Raw genomic sequence first — 16,860 nt, forward strand, 5'->3', positions numbered from 1 at the left:
TAGGGAATTTATGGATGTGAATTGGTGTACAGACTAATTATGAGTCAGAATATGAACAATATATAAGAGTTAACAGTTTTATAGAGAATATAAAACATAAGAGAATGATCTAAAGCTGTGGTAGATGTAGGGGCTATTGATCTCATCAAGGTAAGGTACCACCTTACTTAGACGTAGGGGCTGTCGCCCACCATCCACTTTGCGCCGATCGCAACATGGGGCCCTAAAAGTCCAAAACCCAAATGAAGCTTTTACTGGTGGTGGTCTGAAGTTTTTTATTCTTTTAGGAGTCCTTGATAACCTTGTCTTACAAGCAACCAACAACGTAAGAGCTAAAACTAAATATATAATTAGTTTATAGCATTCAGCTTTAATTTATGTAAAATTAACTTTAATTTCAACAGTAACATAAATGTACTACAACACTTTCTCTTGTTGCCACTTTCAGCTGGGCTAATTAATAATGCTCATGGTTTAGTTCAACCCCATAGTTATTTTCCTTTCATCTATGTGATGCTTGTTTACTGTATACCATCAATTTACCAACCCTTTCAAAATAAAATATATCCGTGAAAACAAATACTTAAAATAATACATTGTAAATAAAAACCAACCTGCACTATGTTGGTGTCCTTTACACTGAAGATATTCAGTTTATCATCATGTTCAAAAAGCTGCAACCAGTTCATATTAGTTTTACATTTTTGCTTAAAAAAATGGCTAAAACAATTATTCAATTATAGAAATAGCTGCTGAGTCATCAGTTGGCCAACTACTCATTACTACTTATTTTGTTTTATTTGAATAACTTTTAGAGGGTTGACAATGTAAAGAAGTGATCTATGAGCGATAAAGCAAACATTAAAAAAAAAAAAATCAATAAATCCAATATTTTATGTCCAAAATATATTTGTTCTATACCGTATCACCTCATGATCCCTTTGATGAATCCAGTGACCCCACTCATGTAAAACATGAGCTGAGTCAGAACCAACAGAAGTAACTAAAGCCTCATGCACACTACTTTATAAATCTGCTCTACTCCATCTGATCCCAACCTGTGAATGTGAGGATGTCAGGATGATTCCAGTGTCACAGAGAATGATTGGGATATTTTAACAAGCAATGACTGCAGGATGTGATGTGGTGGAGAAAAGAAACATAATTTAATCTTAAATGCACAGAAGCCTCACAATGGCATCAGAGTGAGAACAAATATCTACCATAATATCTAAAATGGATAAACTAGATAAAAAGAAAAACTGAAAACCCATTCTGAGAGAAAGTTGCAGTGCAGTTACATATCTTGTCTTATAGGACATCTGTCTGCTCACTCAAAGCATTATTGGTTCATTTATTGTCCTGACTGGCTTCTTAGAGCAGTTTCAATGTAAAGTAATATACAATAAACACTACAGTTGTTGTTCAGAAGCTAAATAATGAGGCTGGAAACACAAAGAAGAACATTGGTACAAAAAAGACAAACATCTGAATAGAGTTCTTCCAGGGTGTCTACTTTGTGTTTCCTTGTTAAAGCTTCAGATGAACAACACTCTTTGACAGCCAGTGTAGAGAGGACGAATGATTACAGTGACCAATAATGCTTTAAATGTACACATGGACATGAGTAATGTTTTAAGTCCTAAAAAAATATGAACCAATAAAATCATAACAGTATTGTACTGCCCCCACCACATAACTGCTCATACAGCTCAGTGTCATTTAGTTGAACACAGAGGTCATTATTAAGGCTCCTCCACAATACTCTGTGTAGAGGTTCAAACTTAAAATAGAAGAATATATCCATACAAATGTTTAGCGCTACTTTTTTTTTTACACATTAATACAAGTGTTCTTGTATAAATAGAGCAGTGTGAGTGTCTCAGTGTGTTTGAATCCCCATAAATTAAATGTCACGTGTATAATCAGATCATGTCTGTACACAGTGTGTGGAGAGTCCATGAAGAGGTGCTAGAAATGTCTCTGGAAGTTGAAAGGGGGTGAGCCCACACTGCTCGGGCTGCGGAGGTTGGACTCAAAAGAGCTGGGCGTCATTCCCACAATGCCATCTGCCTGGGCCGGCTCCCCGCACAGGAAGTCGTCCTCGTCCTCCCTCGAGGCCTGACGGACACACAGAGTGAACAAACACAACCAGGTCAGTGTGTTCTTTATGTTTCATCATACCACAGAGGAAGCAGACTTAAAGGGGCACTCCGTCATTTTTGAGAAAATCACAGATAATAACCCTGATGACATCATCAGGGTTATTATCTGTGATCACTACGGATTTGTAGCAGGAAGTTTGTGTTACAAGGTTGACAAGTGTGGGGATTCACAAGACAGGAAGCAGGAAGTTACTATCAGGTTGCATTCAGGGAAATGTAGGCTCCAGCTTTTCAACCCCATAGACTACATGTCTTGATTTTGACTAGTTTGGGAGCTGAAATGATTATTTGATTAATCGATTAGTTGATCAATAAACAATAGAGCCTGACCGGTACTGTATGTTTGGGGCAGATGCTGATACCAATATTAGGGAGTAAAAGAATTCCAATATCGATATATTGGCCGATAATCTTATATATATATATACAGAATATGGACATAAATACACTTTTTTGTGGTTATCAAACACTTGTGAAAAAAAGATGGAGGTCATGATATTTAACAGTTTAACAATAAACTTAATTCTTATAAAATGACATCAGTGCACTGAAACTGTAAACTTAACTGGGAAGGTAATATGTATATATTAAACATGAATTAGAAAAAGGATTAAATAGATATAAAATGTGGCCTATTTATATCTTTTAAAAAATATCAGCGCACATCAGATGGAATAAACACCAATACAGAGATATATCTGTGACAGGCCAATATCAGCTGATAATATCGGTGGTCTAATCAGCAGTAATCAGCATTTGGATCATCCATTTATTATTAATGTGATTTTTTCTGCACAAATGTTAACCACGCTCTGGTTCCAGCTCCTGACCTGTCTTTCACAAAGCTTCCATCATCTCACCTGTTGGCCTGCTTTGGTGACAAGCAGCTCTGTGTCTGCTGGTTCCTCCCACACCTGATACAGAGGCTCAATCACCTGACCTGACCTACACACACACACACACACACACACACACACACACACACACACACACACACACACACACACACACACACACACACACACACACACACACACACACACACACACACACACACACACACACACACACACACACACACACAATTAGTAGATGTTGAAATATCAAATGTAGTGAGCAGCACCTCTCTTCATGTAGTGAATGGACCATGTGATGGGATAGTGTACCTCTTGAGCAAGTAGGGGTCAAAAGGGAAGAAGCTGTCCAGTGGGTTTGTGTTGGTGGTCACACGGTCTCCTCCTGCAGAGCTGCGGACCACCGGCAGCACAGCACGGTTGTTCCTCTCTATGATGGTGTAGCAGAACACCACCTGATACTTCCTGCAACACAAACACATCAATAGCTACTGGAGGTGTGTTTGAAGAAAACACATTCATTAAAAAACCAAGTTATTGAGGACATGAGTCAGTTTCATTTGCAGCAATTATTTAGTGTTAAATGTTTGGACATGAATAATAATATTCATAAACATCTGATGGCTGTTGTTATTGTTTAAGATTGTAAGTATGTGAACAGTGTTTTTTGTGAGAGAATCATCTCTACTGTCCACTGTGTGAACAGTGACATTAGTTACACATACCTGGCTGTCTATGACTTCCAAGTGTAGAGCTGAAATGAACAATTATCTTCTTTATCAATTAATCTCTTGATTAGTTGATTCATTATTTAGACTATGAATTGTTAGAAAATACTGAAATTATGCTGATTTTTTTTGTCTGACAGTCTGAAATGTTCAGATATTCAATGAGCTGCCAGAAATGAAAAGAAAAAAGTGGAAATCTTCACTATTTTGAGAAGCTTGAACCACCAAATATTTGGCATTTGTCATGTAAAACGTCTGAAACAATGAACTGATTATTCAAATCGTTGCAATTAAATGTGTGACGATCAAAATGCCTGATTCATCTAGTAATTGTTGCAGCTCTATGCAACTGTTCATATTCATTAACAGCTTCAAATGCTTGGTGACAGGATTTCTCTTAATGCACTGCAGGAGAGTTAGATGAGAGTTACTCTGATGATTTTTAGGCAGAATGAGCGATGAGGTAGAGGTGCTAGGTGATAGAGGTTCTGCTTGCTGCTGCTGCTCAGTGTTTACCTGGTGATGGCAGCAAACATGTTGGTGACTGACGGCAGGCACACTTTGAGAGGATTCAGCTGACACATCACCACCCGCTCCAGGTTCAGACTCTGCAGGTACTCCAGACCTGACACACACACACACACACACACACACACACACACACACACACACACACACACACACACACACACACACACACACACACACACACACACACACACACACACACACACACACACACAGATCATCACATCTGTGACTCTATGATGTTGTTGCCATATTTTACATTTTTGTCTGTTAATATGATGATTTACTGATTTATACACTAAATTGATAGAAGAAAAGTAATAGATCAATTAACAGTAAAGATAACTTCTTACTTTTACTTGTGAACTGGGGTTGAACTATTTTGCCATATTGTTTGTACCAATGTAATTACACTTGTCATATTAGTCCACCATTGCTTTAAAAGGTAACACTGAATGTAAAAGATTTTTGTTTCAATGTGAAGTTCTTTGATTAAATGATTAAATTAGCCAAAAACATTCCTGCCTGATTTGATCCATAATTCAGGAAATGGATATACATATATCTACACAGTGAGAGAGGATTTTATCCTAAAAGATTGGTGGAAAGGATTTTTCAGCAATCAGTGTTTTTCTTCAATCCTATCTCACACCAAAAACAGCCAATCAAACACTGTTATAAAAGTCCATTTCACCCAGAGATGATGGCTCTGTTTGCTCTGTGTTGTTAACAATTTGTAGAACATAGTCACAGACAGAAGCTGAACACACACACACAGGTATTCAGACACACTCAGGTGTTAAAATGACTCATTATGTGTCATGTGTGAGCAGTATGTGATGCTTGACATGGTAGTGATGTGGGCTCAGTTCAGAGGTGTGTATACCTTTCTTCATGTTGCCCCCCAGGATGGCTCCATGTCTGAAGATGAGTGTGTAGAAGACGGCCTGGCAGGCGGTGTAGAAGGGTCCGTGCAGGCTGATGTCACAGTAGGCCTGTTTGCCGCTGTTGTCCTGGCTGTCGATGTAGCGATGGATCCATGAAATGAGCAGGTCCAGACAAGCCCGCACAGTGCTGCAGGAAGAGAGGAGCTGTAGTAAGATTCATTTAGAAGAACAACGTGCTGGCTTTGTTCTCTTTAGCAGGAAGTACTAAATGAACTCACATCACAGGGATGAACTTGGCTCTGCCCAGCAAGCTTCCCATGTATCCTGCAGCAGCCTGACGGAGGACTGCAGGCTGAGAGGGATTCTGCAGGATCTTCCACAGGTGTTCCAGGAAGGCCTCTGCCAGGGCCTGGAACATACAACACACTAAATACAATGCACACTACGCTCCATAGTACTGTTTATCCAGATATGTGTTCAAGCATCATTAAAACTGCTCTTCTCTCACTCAGCACACTGGATGAATGTTAACACACAGGCCTGATGTTTCCATAACATTAACTACAGTGTACAACACACACAACTCCATCATGTAGATAACATCTGCATATTATTTTATACACCAGTAAGACTCAAGTCCTCTTTTCTATTTATGTGAAGGTTGAAATGTTTGATTATTAGATACATGTGATGTAACGTATGTCCTCTAATGAAGCTGGAAGATGCGCAGCTCTTTGCCGTGTTTCAATCCTCCAGATTTCACAATGTGATGAGAAGTTGAACAAATGAGAGTAGGAGCTACACACTTTTATTTGGTTTATAATTGAAGTCAACTGGTTGAAGAAGTGTAGTTGAAATCTCCTGTGTGATGTGTCATTGTGAAGGTAAACAGAGCACAGCTGCTGTCATTAACATACATTATGTAGATTTAGTCACACCATGTCACAGTTTGAGAAGAATGATTTTACCTCTACAGTGCAGCAGCTGAACATATAGTATTATGTTATCATTTCACACTTGCTCTATTGTCTGACAACAGAGACTAGAACATCTATACATGAGAACATCTGTCTGCTCAATTCAGATTCAGGCAGCAAAGTTACTAAAGATAATTCTACTAAGCATTTTGGTTCATATACAGATGATAATGACTTATTATTGATTAAGTTTAATCATCATAGAGCCAAACGATGTGTTACACAGGGATCTACTTGACTTCCAATCAGTACACGGTAAACATGACTAAAAGAAGAGAAAAATGACAGTATAACTGTATCATACTGTCAAATGTTAAGCTGCAGTGTACTTAAACTTTGCATACTGTTCAGGGTCAAAGTTGACCCATTTTTACATATGAGAGCAGTAAAAACACCCTGATACGTTTTACTTCCATCTGGACATTTAATGACATCTCCCAGAATAAAGAAAAATGGAAATACCTCAACTTCTTAAAAACGTGTGTGTGAAGCTGATGCACATTTGTTGTAGAGTGTTTAATCCATAATTAAAAAAATACTGAACATTCTTCACTCTTGCACGTTTTTTCGTGTAAAAACTGAAGAATAAACTCTCTCTGCTCTCTGAAAGCTTCATTAAGGATTCATCTTGCTGTTAATCTGTGACTGATGATAAGGTAGTCATGAAAGAAATTTGATACAGACTAGTTATGCTGTGATACTGTGAATGGTCTGAAAATGAACAGTTGTGTGAGGGTTAATGTCGGGTGTCCTCCAAAGACTTTTTTTTTTTCTTTAAAAGGAAATCAAACAGTTTGTAAATATAAAATGTTAATTCCACACAGTGTTTTTCTGTCAGCACAGAAGACTTTCTGTTGTTTCTAACCTTTAAATCACTCATGTTAAATATGGATATAGACAATTATACAGCACAACTGTTGTCATTCATATTTATCCTCTGATTTCATTATATTTGTATTTATTTATTTTATGTATATGTATGTATGTATATGTATATAAACATATATATGTGTATGTGTATATATATATATATATATATATATATATATGTGTATGTGTATATATATATATATATATATATATACACACACATACACATATAAATAATTTATTTAATTGTTTACATTTTTTTCTATTTATTTATTATTATTATTTTTAATATTTATTTATTTATTTTTATTTTGTATCATTATTATTATTATTTTACCTTGGTTGTTTATGTATATATGCCTACATATGTATGTATGGAATATATATTTATTTTTATAATATGTGCATATACCTATTAGGTTGTTTTTTTCTTCTTCTCTTACGCATTTTGTATGTTTATACTTTTCCTTAAAATAAAATAAAACATTTAATCACAAAAAACTGTTGTCATTAACTTGTATTTATGTTGATTATTAAACTATGAAATAATGATTTAGGTCAGCTGGCCGTCTGTCCTTCCCGTCTCTCTATTGTTGAGCTGTATCACTGGGCGCAGAGGGAACACACATCCATCTGACCATGTGTTTCACAGGTTAAATGTTACAGTCATGCTGGTGTGTGGAGTACTGACCAGTCTGAAACTGCACAGGTAGAAGAGTGTGTACTGGACGTGACAGGAAGCGTGTGTTGGCAGAATGAGCTTGTCAAACACACTCAACAGTTCCTTATACAGCTCCTTGGTCCTTTCCACATGAAAAGAGCCTGAGAGAGAACACACAGGACAGATGACACAACGTACACACACTACCACACAACCTGAGTAAACTTGACTTTGGTGTTTGTTACAGTTAGGAAATGTAGGATCCTTAGAGTCAAAGTGATGCAGCTACCGTTAAGATGGCAGACATCTTTAATGTACGCCAACAGCACCGCCATGAGAGAGTCCAGCCTCTCAGCCACCGGGTGAGCCATCACTGCTGTCCTAGAGGGCTGATCAGCTGACACGTCCTCATCCTGACACACACACACACACACACACACACACACACACACACACACACACACACACACACACACACACACACACACACACACACACACACACACACACACACAGTGAGTTAGCTCCTCCTCTCCTCCTTATCAGCAGGTGCAGCTGAGTGCTGTATGACGCTGTAACCGTCTCCAGCCGTCTCCATGTTTCAAAGGCATCTCCTATACATACCCTTGTTTTGTTTCTCAAATTGTCGTATTTGAGAGTCATAACGAGGCTGTTTTGGTTTTGTAACATCAGACATTATCTGCAGTGTTCCTAGCTGCAGCTCAGTGGCAACTGGCAACCTGGCTGCTGAAACACTACTGACTTGGTGACTGGTAGCTAGGTGGTGGGTGGTGCATCAGGCCAAAACACAGAATGACAACATAAACATTATTTGAGGGCTGCAACTGAGCTTTTCAAATGTGAATATTCTGGCTGGACTAATACTGTCAGTGATATCAGTGTTTGAAATGAACATGATTCCTTAATGTCTGACATATTAGGGCAATTTTATGATTACTTGGAATATATTTGTTCCATACAGCTACTTTAAAAACAAAGAAAACGTACAAAATAAATAAAAACACGATCAATAAATCAATCAAAACAATCAAACATTATGCTAAATATTTACATTTATGTTGTTGTATTTGTTTTATTCAAGTTCATGTTTTACTGTCATAGCTGCTTCTCATCTCTTTATTCTATGTCATCTTTTTTTTTATTAGCTGTGTTTGTATCATGTTTTTATCTGTTTTTAAGGCACAAATGGAGTAGCACCTGTAATATCATTATATGTCATATATAATGACAATCAAAGCTTTCTGTTCTATGTTAGCATGTTGAGAATTTTGGAGACTGTGCTATAAGTAATGTACGGTCATTCAACACATTCTGAAATGTGGCAGAGGAATTAGGCTGCATACCATATAGTTTATTCATTTATCCCACTTAGACTGATATTTCATTTGGATCATTAGTATTTCAAATGATCCTCACATTTCAGCTGAACAGGCAATAACTCATTTTAAAAGTTACACATTAACTGACACTTAAACTCTTTTTCCTGCTATAACTTCATCTGATTCATCAACTCCTTTTCTATTTTCACTTAAACTGATGCTTCAGCTTCACCCAGTCTTCCACTATCACTGCACATTGGCCCTTTCTAGTTATCTAGTTCTCTAGTTCATTTATTGTCATGCAATTTATTCGGATACACAACTACTGAATAATGTGCAGTGGTGTTAACAGTCAGATGCATTGGGTTTTTTACTAACAAACAAATCCCAGCAGCCAGTGTGCCATAGTGTTAATAATATGAACTAACACCAGCCTTATCCTTTCATATCATTTACTACTGTAGAAAAGACTTGAATCACTGGGTATGAAACAGTTTGTGGTTGTTACCATATCAAAGAGTCCTTCCTCTGTGTGCTCCTCTGCCTGCTGGCTGTGCTCTGCGGTCTCTTCTGCTTCCTCTATGTCTGAGCGGGAGGCACTCACCTGAAATAAAGCACACACTGTTACACTCACACTTCACTATTCCAAGTTTCACCATCACTTTTTAATGATTGTTTGCTTTTTAAAGCAATAATTCAACATTTTGGGTAATACATTTATTTGTCACCATTAGAGCCCGATATATCAGTCACACTGACCTATATATCAGTCATATTGACCTATCACATATATATATCGGTATTGGCCTATATGTTGTCTGATATGTGCCAATATTTTATTAAGTTATATAGGCTGCATTTAATTCAAGTTTAATATATGCATGTTTTTTGTTATGTAGTTAGTTATAATCCTAATTATAATGTTTATATTCATGTGTAATTTACTGTTTCAGTGCACTGATGTCAATTTATACAATAGAATTTATCATCAAATGGTAAAATATCATGGCTTTGTTGTGTTTAAGGGACCATGGCATACTGGATTTTTGGAGCTGGGTTAGGCCCTAGTTACCATGATATCCCTCTCACATCTGTACAGTAGATATGAAGCTACAGCCAGCAGCTGCTTAGCTTAGCTTAGCTTAGCGTAAAGACCAGAATCAAAGAGGAAACAGTTAGCTTAACTTTGACTTGTTTTTGGCAGGAAACAGTGACTTCCTGTAGTCTTGTTATCACCACAAGGTTCCAAAGCAACAAGTTGAGATTCCAGGAAGTCTGGCCAAGAAATAGTCATACAACCTCCTCTTAACGCCACAGTGTGTTTTCCACTTTGTTTTTTATACAGATTAAACAATATAATAATGAATTAGTGGCATCAGCTTTTAGACACGCTGGTAGATGGAGACAGAGTCAGGTTAGTGGTTTCCTGTTATAATGGTAGCCTAAAATCTCAGCAAGATTTTCCTTTAAATGTAAAACAGACCTTTTTCCCCACTGACTTCCATATGCACTCTGTTATATGTGTTGTGTTTTACGTATAGTCATTTAAAGCTGGACCACTTACATCCAGTTTGAGCATCTTTCCAATGATGAGCTCCAGTACGTCTCGTCTGATGGACGGTATGTACACAGTCACTCTGAGGAGGTTGTGGACGTAAAACTCCTGCACAGAAACAAACCATCCAACCGTCATTACAACACAGCTGTTTTAATGATCACATTCAATACGTTACAAAATACTTGTAAATACACTTGTTAATATAATGTGAATCGAGCAACAAAACACATTTATCATAGATGAAAATAATGTCTTTGCTTTTGTGGCATAGTAAAGTGACCAAGTAATCAGATTCCTCTCACTCAATCTAACACTGACTGAATGTCTTTTCTGCCTCAGTTTCCTGATGTCAGTGAAGGCACCACATGCTACTGTTTGAGGCCTCTCACATGCAGAAACAGGCAGTGTGTTCAATGATAACATGATGTATGGTGTGTATGGTTGAGTCGTCTCTCACCAGAGTTCTGGAGGATTTCTGTATGAAGGGGAAGTTCTCCTGCAGGATGGGCATCAGGAAGCGACTTGTGCTGAAAGGACAGGAGGAACATTTAAAGTTCAATAAGCACGACTGGAGTGTGAAATGAGTGTTTGGGAGCATCACATAAAACGAAGAATATCAGAATTTTCCTTATAACTAAGAAACTACAGCAGGTCATTAAAATGACGAATCGTATCATCACTTTAGTCAAAGAGAATATAAAAACTGTTACATTTGTTGTGAAACAGTGTGATTTGTGTCATAACTAAAAAAAAAGATGGAGCATAACATGAAACAATATACATTTTTCTCTCATCACACAATATCTATCTTCATATTGCGCAGCCCTAATTTATATTATGTGTAATATTTTGATAAATGGGTATGCTGAATAGACACATATTTTGAGGATAAAAACACAAAAAAATAGGAAGAGAGGAGGGATGATGGCAGGATGATGGGTGACTTACGATGGAACATATTTGGTGATGAGCTGCAGAGCCTGGTGACACTGGTCAAAGTTCCTGGGGAGGTCTGAACAAATAAAACACACAGCAGAGAGTCAACTCACATGATAAAATGCCTGTTTCATATTCACACATCTCATCAATCAGGCAGCTAAAAGAAACCATTACAGCCTCAGGTCATATAGAGTGTATCAAACAGACACTTAATATATGCTGATTACATTATGAAATAACAGAGATGACACTTACTCTCATCTTCATCGTCTGAATCAGAGATATCAACTCCTCCTTCACAGATGGTCACTCTCTCTGAAAACACACACACACACACACACACACACACACACACACACACACAATTCCTCCATGAAGCACTGCTGATATTACATGTAAACTCAAATCAACAGCACTGTGATGCGGGTTAGGGGAACGTACTGGGAGTGAAGTGGGACACAACCATCTTGAGGCAGGCACACAGGTAGACAGTCTGTGCTGACACCAGGTTACTGAGGAAGGCCATGTACTCCTCCACCACAGCCTGGCTGCGACCCACCCAGGGAAGCCTCTGCAAGCAAACACACACACACACGAGTTTCAGCATGTAACCACACACTGGTTATTTTGTTTCCAATTAGTTTTAGCTGATGTTGGTCATCATGCCTGCTGAACATAATCAGAAACACTTTGAACACAATGACAGTAATGAACATGAGCATTTAACACTATTTAAAAGTGTAAGTATCAGTTAACCTTTAATGGCATTTGATACTGATCTACCGATACAGTGCTATAATACATTTTCTGGACAATCAATTGACAAACTGCTAATGGAGAATGCTTGTTTAACTTATTGTCAGATAATTGAGAAAACTATTTTCCAGAGCTGAAGCTTATTCTGAGCAACATTCTAAAAAAATCCCCCAAAAAGCTGGAACCAGCAAATGGGAAGAAATATGATGAGTTATTTGATCACTGATTCATGGTTTAAGTAAACTTTTCAAGCAAAAACATCAAACATTTGATGCTTCCAGGTTCTCAAATGTGAGAATTCTCTGCATTGATTGATGTTATTTTACAGCGCTGCTCTATAGAATACTGTGATAGATATTTGATAGTTTTATAGTTTTTATAATAGGTGGCATAGAGGCTGACAGGAAACAGGGAGCTGCAGTATAGGGCCCTCAAACCAGGGACACTGCTATTATGTGGCAGTAACCACTCGACTACCATGGTTCTCAATTTTCATAGTTTTGTATAATGTTTCACAAACTGATAAAAATGATTACTTTTCTGTCGACTGACTAAATGCTTCAGTGGGGATTTAAGGGCTGTCTAAACTTTTGTTCACTCTCTCTTGCTGCCTCCAGACTGAGACTTGGGTTCAGGCTTCCACCTGCCATGTGGACCTAAGTATCACAACCTCCTGCATTCAACACTTCAGACAACATACTTCACTCATCCATACACTACACACATGACTGACTTTTAACATAACCATCACACATACTTTTGTTTTACTTTTATATAAGTTTCTTATATTTGCTGGGTATAATATGATTTCTATTTGACTAATTTACCTATTTAATTTCAAGTTAAAATGATTTAATAATAAATTAATTTTGATTTGGTATCTCATGTGTGGACTCCCTTTATGCCACTAACTGGCCCGGTTTGTGACATAAGTGAATCACTTCATCAAATCAACTCAGTTTACTCATGCAGACAGAGAAAAACAGAACTTTCACATCTGAGAATCTAAAATCTATAGACAATGATTGGTTTGCAGATATAGCAGCCTTCATACTCACCAGCACAGTGTAGATCAGCTGTTCATGGTCTTTGGTGAGCTGGGTCACACAACCTCGAAACTCTTGCAGCCAGTTGATGATCTGAGCATCCTGTCAGAAGATGAGAGCTCAATGAACAACACAGTAACACACACAAGCCTTTCTCCAGGTATTACACAGATCCCAGTACACCCAGTACAAAACACCTCAAAGGGCTTGGCAATTTATCAATATTATATTGATATCATGATATGAGAGTGGATATTATCTTAGACTTTGGGTATTATCATTATTTCCTAGTTTTAAAGGCTGCATTACAGTAAAATGATGACTAGATTGTTCTATTATTTGCCTTTTACCCACTTAGTCATTATATCCAAATTACTAATGATTATTTATCAAAAATCTCATTGTGTAAATATTTTGTGAAAGCACTGATTGTCCTCCCAACAATATTGTTGCAATATCGACATTGAGGTATTTGGTCAAATATATCAGGATATTTGAGTTTATCTGTATCGGTTTTAGGTTTTTGCAGCTTAATGTGAAGAGATAATTGTTAAGTGTTCATTCAGACTTGTGTACATTTATTTATTGGAGTGTTTTACATGGTTGTGTTGACATTTCTTTTCCCTGTCTGCCTTCATTGATAACTGAGGTGATTCAAATCAGAGAAACTTTACAATAAAAGTGTTTACACTGAATATTTTCTTCTTCTCCTTATTTTAAATAGATCATTAAAAAAATCAATAATTATCAATATCGACTGATATGAAACACTTTTACGGTGATAGTTTTCAGCCATAGCTCAAACACACTGATGCTTCACTCTACCTTTATTTCAGGATCAGCCAGCTGGTGTCTGAGCAGCTCATAGTCACCACAGTCTCCCTGGAAACAACAACAACAACAACACTTATTACTTAAAGCAACACTGACTCTATATTAATGATTACACTCACTGTTTACATGACTTTAACGAACTTACTGAACGGCTCATAATGTTCCAACTCACCCGTTTGTGTTTGGCTAACGTTTCAGCTACACTGCCTCCAAACCTGACAGTCTTCACAGGAGGACTGTTCATAAAGTCCCGGCCGTCTATCTCCATATCTCACATTTAATGGAGAGAGGGGCTCGTGTTCGCTGCTGTGCTAACTGTGCTACAAGAGCTAAACACCAGCTAGCTTCGTTGTGCTAGACGTCATTCACGGTTCAATGTTCAACTGTAACGTTCCTGCTTTTTTGGGAAGGATTTAAAATGTTTTAAAGATGAATGACCGTTTGTGTTGTATGGAAGCAAACACATGTGTGAGCTCCATCTTCATCACAGGAAGAACACCGTCTGTTTACGGAAGTGAATACCGAACACAGGTGGTGCGTTCAGACTAGTCTTCCCCTAAACTCACACAGGGTTCCGGTTGGCCAAAAAAAAAAGCCAGAATACATTTAAAGACGCGCGCGCGCGCGCGTGTGTGTGTATGTATGTATATATGTATGTATGTATGTATGTATGTATATATGTATGTATGTATGTATGTATATATGTATGTATATATGTATGTATGTATGTATGTATGTATGTATGTATGTATGTATGTATGTATATATGTATGTATGTATGTATGTATGTATGTATGTATATATGTATGTATGTATGTATATATGTATATATGTATGTATGTATGTATGTATGTATATATATGTATGTATGTATGTATGTATGTATATATATGTATGTATGTATGTATGTATGTATATATGTATATATATATGTATGTATGTATGTATGTATGTATGTATGTATGTATGTATGTATGTATATATATATATAACATACATGTTGGAACAACAATGATTCAATGATTTCACCCTGTAATGCCTGGTGAATCATATTGGATACATGAGTTTTTAAGAGAGCTCTACATCATCAGTGTGATCATATTTATTTCATGAAAAATCTGATATATATGATCAGATACATGTAGTACTCAGATGAATCAATGCAGTGATTCACTATTTTGTAGTTTATTTTATGGTAAATTCCTGTTGAAAATGTGTGTATCAGATTAGATACAGCAGGTATAGAGGGTCAATCTAAAAAAAGTTTGAGGGTGGTGATATGAGCTTTATGCAGGACCGTAAAAAAATGTTGCATTCACTATGTTTTTGTGCATTTAAAAATAAATATGCTATGAAAAATAAATTGCAAACAATCCCCAGATATGATACAAAACAAAATGCATAGATGCAAAGTCTTGTTTCATTTTTATTTATTTATTAAATTACTTGTCAGAAGGTCCAATGAACTCCAGTTTCAAAGAATTTGAAATTATTTACAAACATCTTTGGACTTCCAATTTTTCATATAATCCCTCAACAGAGAATGATGGCATTTCTGAAAGAAATATCCCTGTTTGTGTCCTAGGTTGATGGACAAGATAATATCTAAATGCAGAGTAAAAGGTATAAACTGCTCATATTAAGCAGGGTGCAGTGTTTTCATACTACCACTTGGAGTGGCAAAGTGACATACAATACCAAAAGAAACAGATGGGGACTTTGTGAGACTATGTGCTCATATAATGTACATATAGTTATCTACACATAGAATATATGTGATGCAATAAAACATTTCTATACCAGTCTTTCAGGATAGTAAGATGGTAAAACCTCTCAACTATGTGGTTGTACAACCAACACTACTGTCGAGCTGTAGTAAGCCTAATTTCTACATTTTATATTCCCTAAATTCTACATTCTATATTTCCTAATTTCCACAGACATTAGTAGACTGTGGTGGTCAAACATCATTTATAAGGCTGCTCCTCCCAGCTGACACCAGGTGAACACTGTGTGATGATGGATCAGAGGGTTCCTGGTTACTTTTATACTGTAGGATGCATCAGAGGGGAAATAGTGTGGTTGAAGTGGAAATGAAAATCTAACTGTTGGAGCTTAAAGCATATTAAACTATTCACGTTACACCAATCTGCATTCTTTCTGATGACATGATGGTGAAAGCAATAAGAGCTTCTTCCATACCAAACACAAAGATGATGTCTTAATGTTATGTTGCATGATCACATCGCTCCAGTATTTCTCATAGGTGTTCAGTTCTGGTGACTGTTAAAGCCACAGAGTGATCACAACATTCAGTGGGCTCTCTTTAAAAAACCATGCACACTGATACATGGACTTCAGCTGGAGGTGTATTTAAATATGTTGGCCCTGGCATTTTGGACCAGACCGGCCCACCACGTTCCATAACGCACACCTTTTCAGTCTCTTGAATGTGAATACTGTGTAACTCTTTAAACCCACTTACCTTAAGCCATGCAATGACTCCCTCACTGACACATTCCTCTCCCTCGCTGACTCTCTCCTCTCTCTCACTAACACTCTCCTCTTCTGGGGATGCTATCTCAACCTAATTCAACAAAACATGAATAGAGACTGTGGAGGGAAGGTTTTTTCTACATAAGGATGCAGTCAGGTCCAGAATGATTGGATTCTCTGATAAACAGACAAACAGCTGCATTGGCATACAACTGGCAATG

The 16,860-nt window shown here is 37.2% G+C and overlaps 1 protein-coding gene across 1 annotated transcript; it reads right to left on the reverse strand.

The window, feature by feature from the left end:
• Nucleotides 1-1,084: 1,084 nt before the first annotated feature.
• rrn3 (RRN3 homolog, RNA polymerase I transcription factor) lies at nucleotides 1,085-14,617 on the reverse strand. Its single transcript, XM_053337691.1, has 17 exons — nucleotides 14,316-14,617; nucleotides 14,135-14,191; nucleotides 13,322-13,411; nucleotides 11,949-12,078; nucleotides 11,763-11,822; nucleotides 11,517-11,580; nucleotides 11,026-11,095; nucleotides 10,575-10,673; nucleotides 9,519-9,614; nucleotides 7,960-8,083; nucleotides 7,701-7,831; nucleotides 5,441-5,571; nucleotides 5,162-5,349; nucleotides 4,264-4,372; nucleotides 3,332-3,484; nucleotides 3,026-3,110; nucleotides 1,085-2,121 (listed from the first exon to the last, which is right to left on the reverse strand). Exons 1-17 carry the CDS (start codon nucleotides 14,409-14,411, stop codon nucleotides 1,972-1,974), a joined length of 1,833 nt encoding a protein of 610 aa, XP_053193666.1. The 5' UTR covers nucleotides 14,412-14,617; the 3' UTR covers nucleotides 1,085-1,971.
• Nucleotides 14,618-16,860: the final 2,243 nt, after the last annotated feature.

The sequence above is a fragment of the Scomber japonicus genome, chromosome 18 (assembly GCF_027409825.1).
Source record: "Scomber japonicus isolate fScoJap1 chromosome 18, fScoJap1.pri, whole genome shotgun sequence".
Taxonomy (NCBI): Eukaryota; Metazoa; Chordata; class Actinopteri; order Scombriformes; family Scombridae; genus Scomber; species Scomber japonicus.